General features: G+C 42.5%; 1 protein-coding gene across 1 annotated transcript; it reads right to left on the bottom strand.

The window, feature by feature from the left end:
• Positions 1–460: 460 nt before the first annotated feature.
• On the bottom strand, positions 461–20,353 carry psma4 (proteasome 20S subunit alpha 4). The gene is made up of 9 exons (XM_084169380.1): positions 20,256–20,353; positions 19,640–19,669; positions 19,466–19,508; positions 17,301–17,463; positions 17,066–17,143; positions 8,219–8,307; positions 7,791–7,921; positions 3,473–3,596; positions 461–728 (listed from the first exon to the last, which is right to left on the bottom strand). Exons 2-9 carry the CDS (start codon positions 19,640–19,642, stop codon positions 574–576), a joined length of 786 nt encoding a protein of 261 aa, XP_084025506.1. The 5' UTR covers positions 19,643–19,669; positions 20,256–20,353; the 3' UTR covers positions 461–573.
• Between the last annotated feature and the right edge of the window lie 1,217 nt (positions 20,354–21,570).

Below are 21,570 nucleotides of genomic sequence, written 5' to 3' on the forward strand. Positions count from 1 at the left end.
AAAATGACCCGACTCATCTTTTACATCACATCTGATATCCGCTAATTCCACCAGATAAGCGCATGGAGCATGGATGTTTCGTAAGCACATTTAGGGAATTTCATTAATATTCTCAACATTACATGATTCATGAAAATGTCCTTAATTACATGATCAGAATGCTATTAATTAACATTTCCTCAGCACTGATGGCTCATCATATAGCTCACAGCATAAAGCCTCATATTGCCTCTCAAACATACTGTGTTGACTCCTTTGATGGCTCAAATAACATGTCTAATATTTGTCATATTTAATATATATCACTACACACTTGTAGTGTGACAAATATTAGACTGTGCAGAGGTTGTGAGTTTTGTACAGAGTACAGAGTTGTTATACAGAAAATTACAGATGTGACAACACGGAGTCAGCCCTAGCTGTCTGAATAAACATTCAGCAGATGCCAGACTCAGGCATGTATAGTACTGATCATTTATTTAAAGAAATACAACAGATCCAGTCGAAGAGAACAATTTAGAAAACCTGGAATATTTAATGTTTTTTTTTACAGAAATGTAACAAAATAGCCACTCATTTGTCTTTCTCCTTCTGTTCTTTCTCCTTCTTCTCCTTCTCCGCTTTGGCCTCCTCCGCCTCGTGTTTCTTGATCAGCTCATCCACTTCCTTCTGTTTCAGCACCTTGATGCAAGTCTTTCCGTTCTCTCTGGTCAGAGTGGCGATCTCCACTAGATAACACCAAAGCGGAGACACACAGGGTTAAAAAAAAGAAGGCTACTACCCTGAATATTATCACTTAAGAGGTTGGAAGGGGGAAAGTGAGTAACGCAATACAGCAGACAAGCATATACAGTATATGCAAATAAAGCCTTGTTCACACTGCAGGCCTTAATGCTCAAATCAGTTTTGTTTTTCAAATCCATTTTGGAATACTGCCTGTCCAAACAGCAAGTTACAAGTGACCAAATTGATGTGTGTGTTCAGACAGCAGTAATTTGCTGACAAGTCTATGCTAGTTGTCATAGTAACAACGGGTCTGTGTGCAGTGTGTAGGCTGATTGATGGTGGCGCTTGTGTTTCCTATCCCTCAGAAGTTATGTAGCAAGCTAAGGTGACAACAATGCCTGCCTGGACGTTTCCCATTTCCTTTGAATGTTCAAAATCATAGGATAAGAACACTTTTAAAGCCTCAAAGGATAAGATGATCCAACTTTCAAAACTAGTCCTTTTTGGCTAGCCATAGCAGTCAACTAACTAGCTAGGTAGCCGTTTAGCTTTCTAGCACATTCACCAATTTGTTTGTAAACGATTAACAAGCTAGTTATCTACCATGTTCTTGTCAAACTGTCAAGCAGAGTAGCTAATAATCAACAATATAAAAAACACTTGAGGGCAAATCAATCAGATTTGACCGTTCAGACAAGTCACATGTCCAGGATAGGGCTGGGCAATATGGCCAAAATACATCACAGTATATAAAATCAAATAAAATGGACAGTATTTTATGTTTTTTAATAATACAAGTTCAACATTTGCTTTGAGTAGTGCGTGACCCTAGGGTGGCAACACATACATTCTAAGTGATTTCAATGGGTCTTTCTCCATTCTGATTGTTTTATACTGATCAATTCAACCAAAAATAATTTCCTGACTTTCCATCAACTTCTGCATTTCCTGCACTCATTTGAGATCATTTCCACACTAACACGTAGGGCTGCATGATATGGGCAAGAAAAATAGGCCTTATTTTTAACCAAATGTTGCAATTGCGATTTAGATTAAAACAGTTGGGTGAACTGTTGGAATCATGGAAATAGAATGATTATTCGAATTCTATAGTTTGAATATAATCGTGGGCACTTTGAATGCAGGCTGTATAGCTAATTACGTTTGCTCTGACTCAGTACATTTATTAGCTAGCTAGCTAGCCAGCTAACTAGCGATTACCATTAGCGACTAACAAGATTTAGGCCCAACTTGCTAAGAAAAGACAAACTAGCTGTTTGCAGATGTATGGGACACAAAACTAATAGTGAAATTATATACTGAACAAAAATATAAAAGCAACATTTTAAGTGTTGGTCCCATGTTTTATGAGCTGAAATAAAAGACCCCAGAAATGTTCCATAAGCACAAAAAGCTTATTTCTCTCAAATTGTGCTACATTTTTTACATCCCTGTTAGTGAGCATTTCTCCTTTGCCAAGATAATAGATCAACCTGACAGGTGTGGCATATCAAGAAGCTGATTAAACAGCATGATCATTACACAAGTGCACCTTGTGCTGGGGATAATAAAAGGCCATTAAAATGTGCAGTTTTGTCACACAACACAAGGCCACAGATGTCTCAAGTCTTGATGGAGCGTGCAATTGGCATGCTGACTGCAGGGATGTCCACCAGAGCTGTTGCCAGATAATTGAATGTTCATTTCTCTACCATAAGCCACCTCCGACGTAATTTTTAATTTTATTTGGCAGTAAGTCCAACTGGCCTCACAACCGCAGACCACGTGTAACCACACCAGCCCAGGACCACCATATCCGGCTTTTTCACCTGCGGGATCGTCTGAGGATGGGGGTGCTGAGGAGTATTTCTGTCTGTAATAAAGCCCTTTTGTGGGGAAAAAGTAATTATGATTGGCTGTGCCTGGCTCCCCAGTTGGGGGGGCCTATGCCCTACCATGCCCGCCCATGGCTGCACCCTTGCCCAGTCATGTTAAATCCATAGATTTGGGCCTAATGAATTTATTTCAATTGAGTGATTTCCTTCCATGAACTAACTCAGTAAAATCTTTGAAATTGTTGCATGTTGTGTATATATTTTTGTTCAGTACAGAACACTAGTGGATTTATTGTAAAAAGCAAAGTGAAATCCGCATTGTTGACATCAACATTGTTGCATGTGCTGCATTGACCATGCAGACTGAATGCAAGTGTCTCGTTTTCGATGAACAACAAAATGCGCTCCTTGAGTGACAGGGGGTGGAGCTAAGTCTGTATGGAAAGTGGCATGGAGAGAGAGATGACTAAAGTAGCCAAGTAAACTACAAAAATAGACGTTACACACGGCGTATCACATTTAACAAACCAAACATTCAAATGCAGTTATAGAAGGTCAAATAAAAACTCAAACTGGTCCGTCCATCAATACCGGTATATCATAAAATACGGTATACTGCCCAGCCCTAGGCCAGGAATCAGATTTGCATCTGACTTTAAACCACCTACGAAGGTGGTTTGAGATGTGGCTTGAAATATCCGATTCCATGTGCTTTTTGGCTGTTCAGACTGCAGGAAAAATAACTGATTCGAATCGGTTATGCAAATAAATATGATTTGAGTCACTTCAAACTGCCAATGTGAACATGGCTAAAGTTAAAAGGTCTATAAACACTCAATTTGAGTAATATTCCGTTCTGATTGAGTCTCAAGAGCACTATCATACACACAGGCAATCTTTCACTAACACACCTTTCTCAGCAGACAGCTTGCTGACGTCCATAGTCTTGTTGAGCACTTTGACGGCCAGAGCCAGGGCAGAGGACAGAGACATTTCTCCCTCTTTGAAGTCCTGCTTCAGCATGGACACGGCCGCCTTGGAGAGAGGACACAAACAAGACATTTAACATCTTTAACACAACACTGAGAAAAAACATTGTACACTTTAAGTTATATTACAGAAGATATTGGGGGTGCTTGCGAGCCAAAAAGGGAACCCTAAATGGCCAGAAATATTGTCCAGAAAACCCCCCACACCTGTGAGAAAAATACGATATTGCAAAAGGATTGTGTGGTTTCATGAAATAAAATAAATAAATAGGCCTATCAAGAATTACACCTGCACTGCTGATGAATATTTTCCCGAAAACCTACCAAGTTTCAATACTGGGAATCATTCATATTTATCAGAGATTCCCGGGAAATACAGCAAAAATCAGAAGTGACCATTTACATTTACGTCATTTAGCAGACGCTCTTATCCAGAGCGACTTACAAATTGGTGCATGCACCTTATGATAGCCAGTGGGACAACCACTTTACAATGTATTTATTTTATATTTTTCTAATTTTTTACTTTTGAGTATATTTTTAATTTTCATTTGTTTTATACATATATTGTATTATTTTTGTAAAAATGATTACTTTTATACTATCCCAGGTATTCCTTAAAGAGGTAGGGTTTCAAGTGTCTCCGGAAGGTGGTCAGTGACTCCGCTGTCCTGGCGTCGTGAGGGAGCTTGTTCCACCATTGGGGTGCCAGAGCAGCGAACAGTTTTGACTGGGCTGAGCGGGAACTGTGCTTCCGCGAAGGTAAGGAGGTGCCGTTCCCCTCACAGCTCCGTAGGCAAGCACCATGGTCTTGTAGCAGATGCGAGCTTCAACTGGAAGCCAGTGGAGTGTGCGGAGGAGCGGGGTGACGTGAGAGAACTTGGGAAGGTTGAACACCAGACGGGCTGCGGCATTCTGGATGAGTTGTAGGGGTTTAATGGCACAGGCAGGGAGCCCAGCCAACAGCGAGTTGCAGTAATCCAGACGGGAGATGACAAGTGCCTGGATTAGGACCTGTGCCGCTTCCTGTGTAAGGTAGGGTCGTACTCTTTGAATGAACCTACAGGATTGGGTCACCGCTTTGATGTTAGCGGAGAACGACAGGGTGTTGTCCAGGGTCACGCAAAGGCATTTAAAGCATTTAAAACCAAGATATGCTCACTATGCCAGGGTTCTCCTCAAATAAGAGGGCCGATGCCCTCTTATTACAAATAAAAAACAGAAATATCACATTTACATAAGTATTCAGACCCTTCACACAGTACATTGTTGAAGCACCTTTGGCAGCGATTACAGCCTTGGGTCTTCTTGGGTATGACGCTACAAGCTTAGCACACCTGTATTTGGAGAGTTTCTCCCACTCCTCTCTGCCGATCCTCTCAAGCTCTGTCAGGTTGGATGGGGAGCGTTGCTGCACAGCTATCTTTAGGTCTCACCAGACATGTTCGATCAGGTTCAAGTCCAGGCTCTGGCTGGGCCACTCAAGGACATTCAGAGACTTGTTCCGAAGCCACTCCTGCGTTGTCTTGGCTATGTGCTTAGGGTCGTTGTCCTGTTGGAAGGTGACCCTTTAACCCAGTCTGAGGTCCTGAGCGCTCTGGAGCAGGTTTTCATCAAGGATCTCTCTCTACTTTGCTCCGTTCATCTTTGCCTCGATCCTGACTAGTCTCCCAGTCCCTGCCGCTGAAAACATCCACACAGCATGTTGCTGCCACCACCATGATTCACCGTAGGGATGGTGCCAGGTTTCCTCCAGACGTGACGCTTGGCATTCAGGCCAAAGAGTTCAATTTTGGTTTCATCAGACCAGAGAATGTTGTTTCTCATGGTCTAAGAGTCTTTAGGTGCCTTTTGGCAAACTCCAAGCGAGCTATCATGTCTTTTACTGAGGAGTGGCTTCCATCTGGTCACTCTACCATAAAGGCCTGCTTGGTGGAGTGCTGCAGAGATGGTTGTCCTTCTGGAAGGTTATCCCATCTCCACAGAGGAACTCTAGAACTCTGTCAGAGTGACCATCTGGTTCTTGGTCACCTCCCTGACCAAGGCCCTTCTCCCCCAATTGCTCAGTTTGGCCAGCTCTAGGAAGAGTCTTGGTGGTTCCAAACTTCTTCCATTTAAGAATGATGGAGGCCACTGTGTTCTTGGTGACCTTCAATGCTGCAGACATTTTTTGGTACCCTTCCCCAGATCTGTGCCTCGACAAAATCCTGTCTCGGAGCTCTACGGACAATTCCTTTGACCTCATGGCTTGGTTTTTTTCATTTTAGAATACGGCTATAACGTAACAAAATGTGGAAAAGTCAAGGGGTCTGAATACTTTCCGAAGGCACTGTATAGCACAGGAGGTTGGTGGCACATTAATTGGGGAGGACGGTGATATAGGAATTAAAATATATACAGGTTAAAAGTAATGACAAAATGTTCCACCCTTAAATATAGTTGTGAAATGTTCTTGTTTTAAGTATGATTAGTACTTTCTTAGAAGTGACTAATTATTACACCCTGAAACTGTGTGAAATGTGTTAGAATGTGTGAGTGTAGGACCAGTAAAGACTATGACATTGAGCTACTATTTAGCAATGTGAGTAAGAGTTAGACCAGACAACAAAGGACAAGGAGAACTGTCTACAGACAACTGAGAAACCAAGATAGAGGCCTCCCAATTTAGGGAGGAGAGAAACTGTTAGGCTTTTTAAGGAGTATGCAGGATATTGTGAGGACGGCGATAACTAAGGAATGTGTGTGTATGTGTGTGTGTGTATGCATGTGTGTATATGTATGTGTGTGTGTTTGTGTGTGTGAACTGATGGTCAGGAGAGCAGTTTTAAAGTGGAAAACTACAGCCCGCCTAAAGAGGGGAGGGATTTTAGTATGACGTATGAGTATAAAAGATGAACTCTGAAATTGTGATGGCAGAATTCTCAATGAATAAATCTCTGACTATGCAGACCGGGTCTCTGTCCGTTACTTAAATCCCAAAAGACTTACAACCTTTTGGGAGACGCACAGAGACACTGAAATAGTTTGTTAAATAATTATCATAACAGACGGGCTTGTGGTAATGGCTGGAGCGAAATGAGTGGAATGGTATCAAACACATGGCTTCTATGTGTTTGATGCCATTCCATTTGTGAATGTACATTCCTTACTCCCATTCCTCCAGCCAAATCACAGGTAGGCCTTTGCAAATATTATAAAATCAGCCATTCTATGCAGTATTCTATTATACACTGAACAGTTTGATGTTTAATTCAATGTGTTGTATTTAGTAAGAGTGTGAATTTCAGTGACAGGTTTTTGGAGAATGTTTAGAATACGTGAACAAGCGTCCCGGGGGTCGGGCGAACAGGATGCCAGGCCACTGATTTTTTCCCACCGTGGTATTACGATACTACTCTATCGTGATACTTGGCCTGGTATCATGACAAGCCTATGTGGATGATACTATTATGCCCCGACTGTTGATCTGGCTGTGTCAAAACTAGTCAGATGTTATAGCTATGCAGGAATTCCCTTGCTGATTAAAACTAAATACAGTATTTAAGTGTATGAATACAGCAAACACTCAAGACACATTTTGAGAAAAACTATTAGCAACTCCATTTCCATCGTGTACCTTTAACAGCTCTTATGCACATGCACACACAATCTCGCTAAGCAAACATGTCCTTGACATCCAGGTTAGTCAAACAGACTGAGCCTTCATGGTGAAACCTCCTATACTACAATCCTGTGTGGTGAACCACTTTAATTTACTCTGTCAATCTGTTCAATGGCGAGTGCCTTTCCAACATGCAGAGACCTTTAGAAGCACAGCTGCCGCCCTCTGGTGCCCAAAGCGTTGCATAGTTTCATCATTCAGTTTATTGCAGGAGAGACGACACAGCATAAGGACAAAGAGGGGCAGAAGAATCCGGTGCAGCCATGAGTGGTCTTTTGGTGGACTAAGTGAAATCAGGTGTGGTAGTGTATGTAGGAACCAGTATTATGGTACCGTTCATTGTACTGGTTCTCCATAACCAACCCAAATCTCAATGTATACTACAGGCCATCTGAGAATCCCCCACAGAAACAGGCTGCTTTATATAAAGGGGATGTAGGACTGGCAACAAAGAAAAACGTGGTCATTTGTGGTTGTAGTCCAGAGTCGACCCGTGGCCCATCTCTGGTGATTGCAATTTGCCACAGCAGATGAAGAATGCAGCATGTAAACACATACAATGTTGAAAGAGGGACTTACGGCACTATTGTTGCCGATGCAGGTGGCCTTCCAGCCTCCGTAGTTGCCGCTGGGGTCACTCTGGTAGAGCTGGAAGCCGTAGTGTTTGTCCCAGCCCATGTACAGCAGAGACACGCCAAAGGGCCTTTTCCCTGTGGTCAAACCGCACAAACAGCAATTTAAATAATTTCAACTTTGCTTTTTGAACAACCTCAGAGAACGAAAGCCAATAATGAATTTGGAAGACACTGCATTTTACACTGACGGTTGCCGGGCCAGCCACTTACAACTTCACACTTGAAATTACAGTATTGAGGAGCAGTGAGCTAAACCAATTGCTTCCAATTGACACAGCGCTCCATTTGCTTGCGGTGACCTGCTGGTGGACTCTCGTTTCATTGGAGAGTGCTACTGAATAAAGTCCTATGTGGTGTAGGGCAGCAACTTACCTCCAAATTGTGTGTAGGCCTGCTTGATGTCACACAGAGCTGTGACCAGCTGTTCACAGGGGATAGGCTCCTGGTACTGCAGCAGGTATCTGTGAGAAGGGAGAAGAGGTATTCCGTATGTTTCAACAATGTTGCTTTATCATCAGCTTCAATAAAATATTTAGGAGCAACAAACAAGGCATAGACCAAAATTGAGGCTACCTTTAGGGCATTTTCACATATGAAATGCATTGCTCTGGTTTGGATTCCAAATTGTCATGCAGACTGCAGGAATGTCCACCAGAGCTGTTGCCAGAGAATTGAATGTTCATTTCGCTACCATTGTTCTTCATTTCTCAACGTCGTTTTAGAGAATTTGGCAGTACTTCCAGCCAGCCTTATAACCGCAGACCACGTGTAACCACACCAGCCCAGGACCTCCACATCCTGCTTCTCACCAGCGGAATCGTCTGAGACCAGCCACCCGGACAGCTGATGAAACTGAGTATGCACAACCGAAGAATTTCTGCACAAACTGTCAGAAACCGGCTCAAGGAAGCGCATCTGCATGCTCTTCATCCTCACCAGGGTCTTGACCTGACTGCAGCTCGGCTTCGTAACCGACTTCAGTGGGCAAATGCTCACCTTCGATGGTCACTGGCACGCTGGAGAAGTGTGCTCTTCACGGAGGAATCCCAGTTTCAACTGTACTGTACCAGGCAGATGGTAGACAGCGTGTATGGCGTTGTGTGGGCGAGCAGTTTGCTAATGTCAACGTTGTGAACAGAGTGCCCCATGGTGGTGGTGGGGTTATGGTATGGGCAGGAATAAGCTACGGACAACGACCACAATTGCATTTTATCGATTGCAATTTCAATGCACAGAGATACTGTAGCGAGATCCTGAGGCCCATTGTCGTGCCATTCATCCGCCGCCATCACCTCATGTTTCAGCATGATAATGCATGACCCCATGTCGCAAGGATCTGTACACAATTCCTGAAAGCTGGAAAAGTCCCATTTCTTCCATGTTTGGGATGCTCTGGATTGAGATGTATGACAGCGTGTTCCAGTTCCCGTTAATATCCAGCAACTTCACACAGCCATTGAAGAGGATTGGGACAATATTCCACAGGCCACAATCAACAGCCTGATCAACTCCATGCAATGAAGAAGTGTCGCGCTGCATGAGGCAAATGGTGGTCACACCAGATACTGACTGGTTTTCTGATCCACGGCCCTACCATTTTTTTAAAGGTATCTGTGACCAACATATGCATATCTGTATTCCCAGTCATGTGAAATGCATAGGTTGGGGCCTAATTTATTTATTTCAATTTACTGATTTCCTTATATGAACTGTAACTCCGTAAAATGTTGAAATTGTTGCGTTTATATTTTTGTTCAGTATAAGTTCCACATGACTCAATACCTGGTACTCTGGTCATGGATCTTGGACCCGCTACTCAAACAGGTCCAGGATTCGTTACAGCCAGAGTTGGTTTGCATTTCGCACTTTTCTTTTGAACAATTTTAGTCGTTTAGCAGACGCTCTTCTCCAGAGCGACTTATAGAGCATTCATCTTAACCCTCTAGTCTAAGCCCTACATGTGGAATTGTTTTAAGATGGCGATACCAAGGATAATTTAGCTATTTCAATTGGAATTTTTAGACACCTTAAGGTATCCAAAAAATTGTTTACAAAGTTGGGGGATGAAACATTGAATTTGGCATTACTGCTATTAGCAAATAGAAAAGCATTGAATAACAGATTCACTCTATGGAACAGATAGTCCCCCCAAAAAAAAATCTAAAGGAAGTTTGTTCTGAAGAAAGATTAGGAAATTAGAAAAAAATAATCATGAAGAAAATGGTCTGGGGCGATGTGTCATGGTCTGGGGCGATGTGTCACAGCATCATCAGACTGAGCTTGTTGTCATTGCAGGCAATCTCAACGCTGTGCGTTACAGGGAAGACATCCTCCTCCCTCATGTGGTACCCTTCCTGCAGGCTCATCCTGACATGACCCTCCAGCATGACAATGCCACCAGCCATACTGCTCGTTCTGTGCCTGATTTCCTGCAAGACAGGAATGTCAGTGTTCTGCCATGGCCAGCGAAGAACCCGGATCTCAATCCCATTGAGCACGTCTGGGACCTGTTGGATCGGAGGGGGAGGGCTAGGGCCATTCCCCCCCAGAAATGTCCGGTAACTTGCAGGTGCCTTGGTGGAAGAGTGGGGTAACATCTCACAGCAAGAACTGGCAAATATGGTGCAGTCCATGAGGAGTACTTAATGCAGCTGGTGGCCACACCAGATACTGACTGTTACTTTTGATTTTGACCCCCCTTTGTTCAGGGACACATTATTCAATTTCTGTTAGTCACGTCTGTGGAATTTGTTCAGTTTGTCTTAGTTGTTGAATCTTGTTATGTTCATATAAATATTTACACATGTTAAGTTTGCTGAAAATAAACCCAGTTGACAGTGAGGACATTTCTTTTTTTGCTGAGTTTACTTCCATTCATTTTTTAAACTGGTACGGGGGACCTTCAGATGAGTCTTGTGAGGCTTGTGAGCGTCCTAGAGCAAAACAACCGACGTGTTCGTGAGAGTTTCGTGGCCAAAACTGCTCGGACTCTACAGACAGGGCGGCAGGTAGCCTAGAGGTTAGAGCATTGGGCCAGTAACTGAAAGGTTGCTGGTTTGACTCCTCGAGCTGACAAGGCTCTGTTAACACGAATTGCTCCTATAAGTCGCTCTGGATAAGAGAGTCTGCTAAATGACTAAAATGTTGTTGTTTTTTATTACTTTGGCAGATCTGCTGTACCGAGTCCCAAGACGCTTATGTGGGTCGTAGAGGAAAACACCATCATGTTCGCGAGAGTCATCTTTCCATAATAGTTTGTAGGCCAAACCATTCGGACGCTAAAGACGATTTTGTGAGAAGACCGATTTTCAGATGTCTTATGGTCTGACAAACACCATTTTAGCACAGTCAGCTTTCACCACAGATGAGGAAGTGCGACATAGGCAGATGTGGTGGATTGAGATGCATCCAATACAAAAAAACATCTCTAGCCTAACATGATTTTTGAATGCCTACCTTACCTCTGTACCCCTCACATACAATTATCTGTAACGTCCCTCAGTCAAGCAGTGAATTTCAAACAGATTCAACTACAAAGACCAGGGAGGTTTTCCAATGCCTCGCAAAGAAGGGTACCTATTGGTAGATGGTTAAAAAATAAAAAATCTACACAAATATTCCTTCGAGCATGGTGAAGTTATTAATTACACTTTGGATGGTGTATCAATACACCAAGTCACTACAAAAATACAGGCGTCCTTCCTAACTCAGTTGCCGGAGAGGAAGGAACTTTTGTTCAGTGTTCAACATGTAAAGTGTTGGTCCCATGTTTCATGAGCTGAAATAAAAGCTCGCAGAAATTTTCCATAAGCAGAAAAAGCTTATTTCTTCAAATTTTGTGCACAAATTTGTTTACATCCCTGTTAGGGAGCATTTCTCCTTTGACAAGATAATCCATCCACCTGACAGGTGTGGTATATCAAGAAGCTGATTAAACAGCACAATCATTACACAGGTGCACCTTGTGCTGGGGACAATAAAAGGCCACTAAAATCTGCAGTTTTGTCACACAACATAATGCCACAGATGTCTCAAGTTAAGGGAACGTGCAATTGACATGCTGACTACAGGAATGTCCACCAGAGCTGTTGCCAGATAATTTAATGTTAATTTTTCTACCATAAGCTGCCTCCAACGTCGTTTTAGAGAATTTGGCAGTAAGTCCAACCGGCCTCACAACAGCAGACCACATGTAACCATGCCAGCCCAGGACCTCCACATGCGGGTTCTTCACCTGCGGGATTATCTGAGACCAGCCACCCAGACAGTTGATGAAACTGAGCAGTATTTCTGTCTTGTTATAAGGCCTTTTGTGGGGGGAAAACTCATTCTGATTGGCTGGGCCTGGCTCCCAAGTGGGTGGGCCTATGCACTCCCAGGGCCACCCATGGCTGCACCCCTGCCCAGTCATGTGAAATACATAGATCAGGGCCGAATTCAATTGACTGATTTCCTTATATGAAATGTAACTCGGTAAAATTGTTGAAATTGTTGCATTAATATTTTTGTTCAGTATAGTTACTGCACAATACTAACCTAACTGACAGAGTAAAAAGGAAGCCTGTACGGAATAAAAATATTACAAAGCATGCACTAAAGTAATACTGCAAAAAATGTGGCAAAGCAATTCACTTTTTATCCTGAATACAAAGTGCTATGTTTGGGGCAAATCCAATGCAACACATTACCGAGTACCACCCTCCATACTTTCAAGCATAGTGGTGGCTGCATCATGTTATGGGTACGCTTGAAATCATTAAGGACTGAGGAGTTTTTCAGGACACTAAAAATTAACGGAATAGAGCTAAGCACAGGCAAAATCCTAGAGGAAAACCTGGTTCAGTCTGCTTTCCACCAGACACTGGGCAATGAATTCACCTTTCAGCAGGACAATAACCTAAAACACAAGGCCAAATCTACACTGGAGTTGCTTACCAAGATGACACTGAATGTTCCATAGTGACCGAGTTACAGTTTTGACTTAAATCTACGTGAAAATCTATGACAAGACTAGCAATGATCAACAACCAATTTACAGAGCTTGAAGAAAAATGTGCAAATATTGTGCAATCCAGGTGTGCAAAGCTCTTAGACTTTTATAACCCTTTTTTGTGATATCCAAATTACAGTCTTGTCCCATTGCTGCAACTCCCGTACAGACTCGGGAGAGGCGAAGGTCAAGAGCCATGCATCCTCCAAAACACGACCCTGCAAAGCCGCACTGCTTCTTGACACACTGCTTGCTTAACCTGGAAGCCAGCCGTACCAATGTGTCGGAGGAAACACCGTACAACTGTCAGCGTGCATGTGCCCGGCCCAACACAGGGAGTCGCTAGAGCGCGATGGGACAAGGACAACCCGGCCGGCCAAACTCTCCCCTAACGTCCCTGGGCAAATTGTGTGCCGCCTCATGGGTCTCCCGGTCGCGGCCGGATCAAATCCGGGTCTGTAGTGACGCCTCAAGCACTGCGATGCAGTACCTTCGACCACTGCGCCACTCGAGAGGCCTTGTCAAAGGTGATTCTAACATGTTAGCCCCGTGTAGCTCAGTTGGTAGAGCATGGCGCTTGCAACGCCAGGGTTGTGGGTTCGTTTCCCACGGGGGGCCAGTATGAAAGAATGTATACACTCACTAACTGTAAGTCGCTCTGGATAAGAGTGTCTGATAAATAACTAAAATTTAAAAATGTATTGCCTCAGGGGTGTGAATACTTACGTAAATGAGATACACTACATGACCAAAAGTATGTGGACACCTGCTTGTCGAACATCTCATTCCAAAATCATGGGCATTAATATGAAGTTGGTCCCCCCTTTGCTGCTATAACAGCCTCCATTCTTCTGGAAAGGCTGTTGGAACATTGCTGCGGGGACTTGCATCCATTCAGCCAAACAGCATTAGTGAGGTTGGGTACTGATGTTGGGCGATTAGGCCTGGCTCGCAGTCAGCATTCCAATTCATCCCAAAGGTGTTTGATGGGTTGAGGTCAGGGCTCTGCCAGGCCAGTCAAGTTCTTCCACACTGATCTTGACAAACCATTTCTGTATGGACCTCGCTTTGTGCACGGGGGCATTGTCATGCTGAAAGGGCCTTCCCCAAACTGTTGCCACAAAGTTGGAAGAAAATAATCATCTAGAAAGTCATTGCATGCTGTAGCATTAAGATTTCCCTTAAGGGGCCTAGCCAAAAACCATGAAAAACAGCCCCAGAACATAATTCCTCCTCCACCAAACTTTACAATTGGCACTATGCATTCAGGCAGATAGCGTTCTCCTGGCATCCGCCAAACCCAGATTTGTCTGTCGCAATGCCAGATGGTGAAGCGTGATTCATCACTCCAGAGAACGCGTTTCCACTGCTCCAGAGTCCAATGGTGGCGAGCTTTACACACTCCAGCTGACGCTAGGCATTACGCATGGTGATCTTAGGCTTGTGTGTGGCTGCTTGGCCATGGAAACCCATTTCATGAAGCTCCCGACTAATGGTTATTGTGCTGACGTTTCCCGAGGTAGTTCGGAACTCTGTAGTGAGTGATGCAACCGAGGACGGAAGATATTTACGCACTTCAGCACTCGCGGTCCCGTTCTGTGAGCTTGTGTGGCCTACCACTTCGCGTCTGAGCCGTTGTTGCTCCTAGACGTTTCCACTTCACAATAACCGCACTTACAGTTGACCAGGGCAGCTCTAGCAGGGCAGAAATTTGAGGAACTGACATGTTGGAAAGGTGGCATCCTATGACGGTGCCACGTTGAAAGTCACTGAGCTCTTCAGTAAGGCCATTCTACTGCCAATGTTTGTCTATGGAGATTGCATGGCTGTGTGCGCAATGTTATACACCTGTCAGCAATAGGTGTGGCTGAAATAGCCGAATCCACTAATTTGAAGGGATGTCCACATACATTGTGCATTTCTGTATTTCCTTTTCAATACATTTTTTAACAATGTCTAAAAACATGTTTTCACTGTCATTATGGAGTATTGTGTGTAGATGGGGGAGAAAAAAATAAATTTAATCAATTTTTAATTGAGGCTGTAACAACAAAATGTGGAATAAGACACTGTATTTGCTCACACATGCTTCATAGTGCGGATCAGGTTACCAAACGATCCAGGATCCGGTTCCTACAGGAATATGTGTCCTTTATCAGTGCGAAGCAAGGTTCGTGCAGACAGTGGCAAGTCACATTAAAGGACATTCAAGGAGTTTAAGAACTAATATTTACTTTCAAAGACCATCAATTTGTAATAGTTCCTATTCTGCAATTGTTTCTAGTCGCCACCAGATGCCAGTATACCTAATGAGAAAAAAAATTACTTACTATTCATCGCTACCTTTTAAGTTCTATTCCAAAAATACGCATTTCACTACTTATTTACTACATACAGTGCATTCGGAAAGTATTCAGACCCTTTCCACATTTTGTTACGTTGTCTCATTCTAAAATTGATTAAATTAATTTTATTCCTCATCAATCTACACACAATACCACATAATGATTTTTTTTTTAGAAATTGCTCATTTATTACAAATAAAAGTCACATAATTAGTTAAATAAAGTCCACCTGTGTGCAATCTAAGTGTCACATGATCTGTCACATGAACTCAGTATATATATATATATATATATATATATATATATATATATATATATATATATATATATATATATATATATATATATATATATATATATATATATATATATATATATATATATATATACACACATATACATATACATACACCTGTTCTGAAAGGCCCCAGAGTCTGCAACACCACTAAGCAAGGGGCACCACCAAGCAAGCGGCACCATGAAGACCAAGGAGCTCTCCAAACAGGTCAGGGACAAAGTTGTGGAGAAGTACAGATCAGGGTTGGGTTATAAAAAAATATCCAAAACTTTGAACATCCCACGGAGCACCATTAAATCTATTATTTAAAAAATTGAAAGAATATGGCACCACAACAAACCTGCCAAGAGAGGGCCGCCCACCAAAACTCACGGACCAGGCAAGGAGGGCATTATTCAGAGAGGCAACAAAGACACCAAAGATAACCCTGAACGAGCTGCAAAGCTCCACAGCGGAGATTGGAGTATCTGTCCATAGGACCACTTTAAGCCGTACACGCCACAGAGCTGGGCTTTACGGAAGAGTGGCCAGAAAAAAAGCCATTGCTTAAAGAAAAAATAGGCAAGGCATGTGGGAGACTCCCCAAACATATGGAAGCAGATACTCTGGTCAGATGAGACTAAAATTGAGCTTTTTGGCCATCAAGGAAAACGCTATGTCTGGCGCAAACACAACACCTCTCATCACCCCGAGAACACCATCCCCACAGTGACGCATGGTGGTGGCAGCATCATGCTGTGGGGATGTTTTTCATCGGCAGGGACTAGAAAACTGGTCAGAATTGAAGGAATGATGGATGGCGCTAAAATACTGGGAAATTCTTCAGGGAAACCTGTTTCAGTCTTCCAGAGATTTGAGACTGGGACAGAGGTTCACCTTCCAGCAGGACAATGACCCTAAGAATACTGCTAATATAAAACGCAACATGTAAAGTGTTGGTCCCATGTTTCATGAGCAGAAATGTTCATACGCACAAAAGGCAGGTTTGAATCTACATTTGCCAGGCATTTTACCTATCTATGTGACATTTGCTGCCGCCTAATCAGTCAGTTCTGTACCTGCCTGGCTGAGTGGCATTGTGGGTGGAATGAGCGAGCTCGCTTGGCAACCAGAGCGCAAAACACGCAATGAAATAAAACTTGGCAGTCTGCCAGGAAATTAATTTGTAAGACCAATACTTTTTTCTAATATTTTTCATATTAGATCATTTTCTGATCTCCTCTCATTTCAATTCAAGTACTTTTCAAGTACTAACTTCCAAAAATGTCTGATTTTCAAGGTATTCCAGTACTTGAATTTCAGAGTGCCAAATTCAAGTACTTTAAGCACCTTGTGCGAACCCTGATGTGAAGTGAAGCCAGAGGCATTTCAGATGTCACTGACAGTAAAATGGAACAGTGACATTTGTCATTGTTAAGAGAAACAATTATTGTCTTTTCGGATCTCCGAAATGTTTCCCTTATTTATTATTATGCTTCATGATAGCTATGAAGCACATCAACCCTATATATCAGTGCTTGATTGGCACGCTGCTCTGCCCATCCAGCGCCACCCTCTATTCATCTCTTAGCTCGTCCCCTGCTCACCTCTGTGCTATTAGTCTCAGCTCATTGGTCAGTACGTTGGCATCTGATGTGATTCCAGCCACACTACAGGCCATATCCCTGCAACACAAGAGGAAATGTCACAAGCCAGTAGGCAATGGAAGGGCACATCTGCTTGCCACTAGAAAGATGGAATGGAAGGACACTTCTGCTTGCCACTAGAATGATGTATTTGGATTTTGATCTGAAGATAAACACAAAGGAAGCAGCAACTTACTCATTCAGCTTGTAGATCTTTTCTGAGAAAAACACCTCGTCCAATAGCTTATGGATGTTCCTCCTCTCAGCCGCCAGCAGCACACCGTCATTGGCCAAAATCCCCAGACAAGTGCCAGCGTGACCAATGGCCTCCATGGCATACTCTACCTGGTATAGGCGGCCTGCCAATGACAGAGACGACAAATTATGTGTGTGGGCAATTCCACGGAAACGGAATTTCAAAGTTTAAAAAAAACATAACTCTATGCACAATGACTACTTTGAACAATTTACACAGTAAAAAATACAAAAAAATACTGTGCAGATGCAAAGTTTGGTAATACAGTAACGGTAGAATCTCCCTCAGTTTTATTCTGTTACCAAATGCTGCATCTGCCCAGTTCTTCCTGTAAATGTGTTTTTGTAAAATTGTCAGTGGAAATTGTTAAAAGTAGTCCTTGAGCGTAGAGTTATATGGTTTGTTAAACTGTGAAATCATTGTTTTTTGTTTGGTATACATTTTAAGGTGAAAAATCTGAGTCTCTGCGTAACACCGTTATCATGGAATTGCCTGTGTCTCTCTGCACAACTATAAATGCACCCTTCCTTTTAGACAGGGCCGGTCCTGGCCGTTCTGATGCCCGAGGCTTGAGAACTTGTTCTCAACTGGCCTACCTGGTTAAATAAAGGTTAAATCAATCAAATAAATAAAGGCAAAATAGTCCCAGTAAGCAAAATGACGTTGAAAAGATGTCTAAAAAACATATTTACCAGACATTGAAGCTAGGTTAAATGTAGGTTCTGAATGAAAGGTGAAAATACGTCATTTATAGACATCTGTGTTTGGGCCAAATCAAGGCTCGTACAGACCGGACAAAATATGAACCAAATATAGACGTCTAAACCAAAAAAGTATGTCCAGTCCGGACCAAAACAAGTTGTCCAAAAGGCGTTAGCATCGGTCCATGCTTACTGAGGTGTAGCCTACAGTGTCGCCTGAAATTGAATTTTAGGAACGCCCATCTATGTGGTAGGCCTAACATTTGTAAAACACACAAAAAAACACAGCCAGTCAAAAAAAGATGTTGGCGTCGGTCTGTGCTTACTGGGGTATAGCCTACCATGTCAGCCTGCAATTTAATTTTATGAATGCCCATCCATTTGTAAAACAGGCCGTTGCATTGGCTTTATTACACCTGTTTCCTGTCACTAATCAATTTGGCTATTTAAGATCTGAATATCAAATACCCAACTTTATCGGGAGTTCTCCTAAACCTATTTGCAATATGTTTACACAGTGGGAAATGCAGAAGTATTTTCTTTTTCGCTATGATCAGCTCATAAAAGATTGACAGTTAAAACTTGAAATCACTGATCATGACAATTTATCTCATGGGGTGAAACTCATGGACAGCAGTTGTGAGTAGCCTGATTGTCCATTCCATATTCTCCATTTTACTTTGGCCTGTCCTGTTTTTAGGATATGTTGTTGGTTAACATGTCAGGACATTTTTTATTTGATTGGGCACCATTTTGGTTAGGCTATTTGAGTGGAGAAACCTGCATGATGTAAAAAGTTTCCATCTCATTCCATTGTCATACATTTTATCTCCAGCCTGTAGGCTACAGAAAAGGCCAAATACTTGTTCTACCATATGCTATATCTGCTACATGATTTATGCTCGATCATTTTTTTGACAGAATGTTGCTGGAGCGCCACAGCGATGAGTCTCTCCAACAGCACCCTGGAGAGGCATCCTGGGAATGGACAGGATAAATATTTTGCGCCCCTGCCTTTGACAAAGTGGGCACTGCTTATCACAGGGCGGCATCAGCGCTCACCTAAGAAGCCCATATGCCACTGTTTGAGTGAAATTGTCATTGTTTTTGGGTAGGATTATGTGAGACTTTATGTGGTTGGAGATGCGTCTTGATCAGTTTAGTTCAGAAAATGCCGCCCTTGTCAATCTGCCATGAGGCAGCCGCCTAATCCTGCCTAATGAGCGGGCTGGCCCTACATTCAGAAATAACTGTTCTGACATGATTGGATTTGTAAAACTACGCAGTAGTATCATTAGCTTTCACCTATCCAATTGTATTTGATCCATCTTATTTCAAGGAGCGAATTAAGGATGCATTCAAAAGTATTCCAACATGAATGTCCATCAGTTGTCAATAACTTACCTTCAGGCGAGAAGATGGTTGTTCTTGAATCATATCGACGAGACTGTAAAAGGTCAACAATATCACATTATATAGGGCAGACTACAAACTATCATAAATTGCGGTTGTGCTTCCATCAGGTTCTTTGGCATCCATTACAAAACTTAGATCTCAGTTGGTTGATTTGATACTCACCATCTTAGTAGATTCCTTTAAATCCTGTGGCTGTGAAACAAATCATGTTTAGATACAAAAATGTATCAACTAACAAACATGATAATCAAGTTGCTAAAGGCCTAGTCAACTCATTCTGCCACAGATTGATATTTATCAGTAACGGTATTCTACAGTGCTTGCTTGTCATATCTATGGCTAACGTTAGCTAGTTAGCCTGAGATAGTATGGAGGCTAGCAGAGTGAAACTGAAAGTGCAGTAGTACCTGAGGCATTGGAAATAATTAGCTATAAGGACAACATTTGTACACACCAATATGGATTTATTCATAACAAGTTAACTAGCTAGTTAGCTATGGCAGAAATAGAAGTTACAACTATTGTACTAGCGCAAGCTCTATTCATTAAGATGCTCGATAGCTAACTGCTAGCTCTCGAGCTACCATGAAGCAGCAACTTTTAGCTCGCTAGCTCCCCCACTCCATCCACCATTACTGATGTTCAAGGAAATGGCTAGCTAGCTAATATTAATGACATTAATAACAGTATCATTATTGTGCAAAGCAATAGGCGTGTTTTCATTTTAAAAAATTAAGGGATAACTAAAAGCTGAAATATACAATGTAAATTGTCATACACCTTCTCTTGAGTTGTACCCTAACGTAGCCGGCGTGAAAGAAGCTTGTGTCAAATATAGTTCCTTCTTCTTCTTCTTCTTCTTCTTCGTCTACTTCTTCTTCTTCGGGAGTAGGTTGGCGAATCGCATCCAATTTACGGTGCATACACCGCCACCTACTGTATTGGAGTATGAGGCCAGTCACGGCCTACCTACATTACATTATCTTAATTATTCCTGTTATACTAAGAAAGTGAAATAGAGCCCTGGACACCACTTCCCTCCCCTTTCCTTTCTTGTTATACCTGTGATTTGGTTGTGTTGTTACCTGCCACAGATGTGAGATTTGTTTTATAGAAGCACTTGGTCCTATTAAATTGTCATTCCAAATTGCACATCAAAATATTTAGGGTTATATGACCAAAGATTTTTTAGAACTAACCCAAGATAGACCAGAGCCTGTCATTTCCAATGGGAGCAAATTAATCATAGTGGGCAGAACAAGCAAGGAGATGCACAGTGACAAGCAAGAGCTAGTGAGATCCTATTGGTGTGTTCTAGCATTTATTTGCATATTTCCATTAGGGAACGCCTACTCTGTGAAGTGCATGTGTGCAATAACTCAATTTGTCTTTGCGCTCCTAAACAATGTAATTTTTTTGAAACTTTGGCAAAGGGTAAAGTCTACACAGCACAGTCCACTCTGTTTGTAACAAACTCTAGTTTTGGAAGCAGAAAACTGTATGGAGATCAAATGTATAATCTATGAGAAAATCTGCAGAATGTTGGCCAAAATCCATCTCCCTCCATCTTCTCCCAGTGCCGACCATGGGGGCTTCCTCTCATCACCAGATTTGGTAGTGAGTGGAAACTCTAACTGGATGCTTCACATGTATGGGCCCTACATCCGGTGAAATATCTGTCTCACGGACCAGGCAAGGAGGGCATTAATCAGAGAGGCAACAAAGAGACCAAAGATAACCCTGAAGGAGCTGCAAAGCTCCACAGCGGAGATTGGAGTATCTGTCCATAGGACCACTTTAAGCCGTACACTCCACAGAGCTGGGCTTTACGGAAGAGTGACCAGAAAAAAGCCATTGCTTAAAGAAAAAAATAAGCAAACACGTTTGGTGTTCGCCAAAAGGCATGTGGGAGACTCCCCAAACATATGGAAGAAGGTACTCTGGTCAGATGAGACTAAAATTGAGCTTTTTGGCCATCAAGAAAAACGCTATGTCTGGCGCAAACACAACACCTCTCATCACCCGAAGAACACCATCCTCATAGTGAAGCATGGTGGTGGCAGCATCATGCTGTGGGATGTTTTTCATCGGCA

This window comes from Coregonus lavaretus, assembly GCF_964263955.1.
Source record: "Coregonus lavaretus genome assembly, chromosome: 9".
Classification (NCBI taxonomy): domain Eukaryota; kingdom Metazoa; phylum Chordata; class Actinopteri; order Salmoniformes; family Salmonidae; genus Coregonus; species Coregonus lavaretus.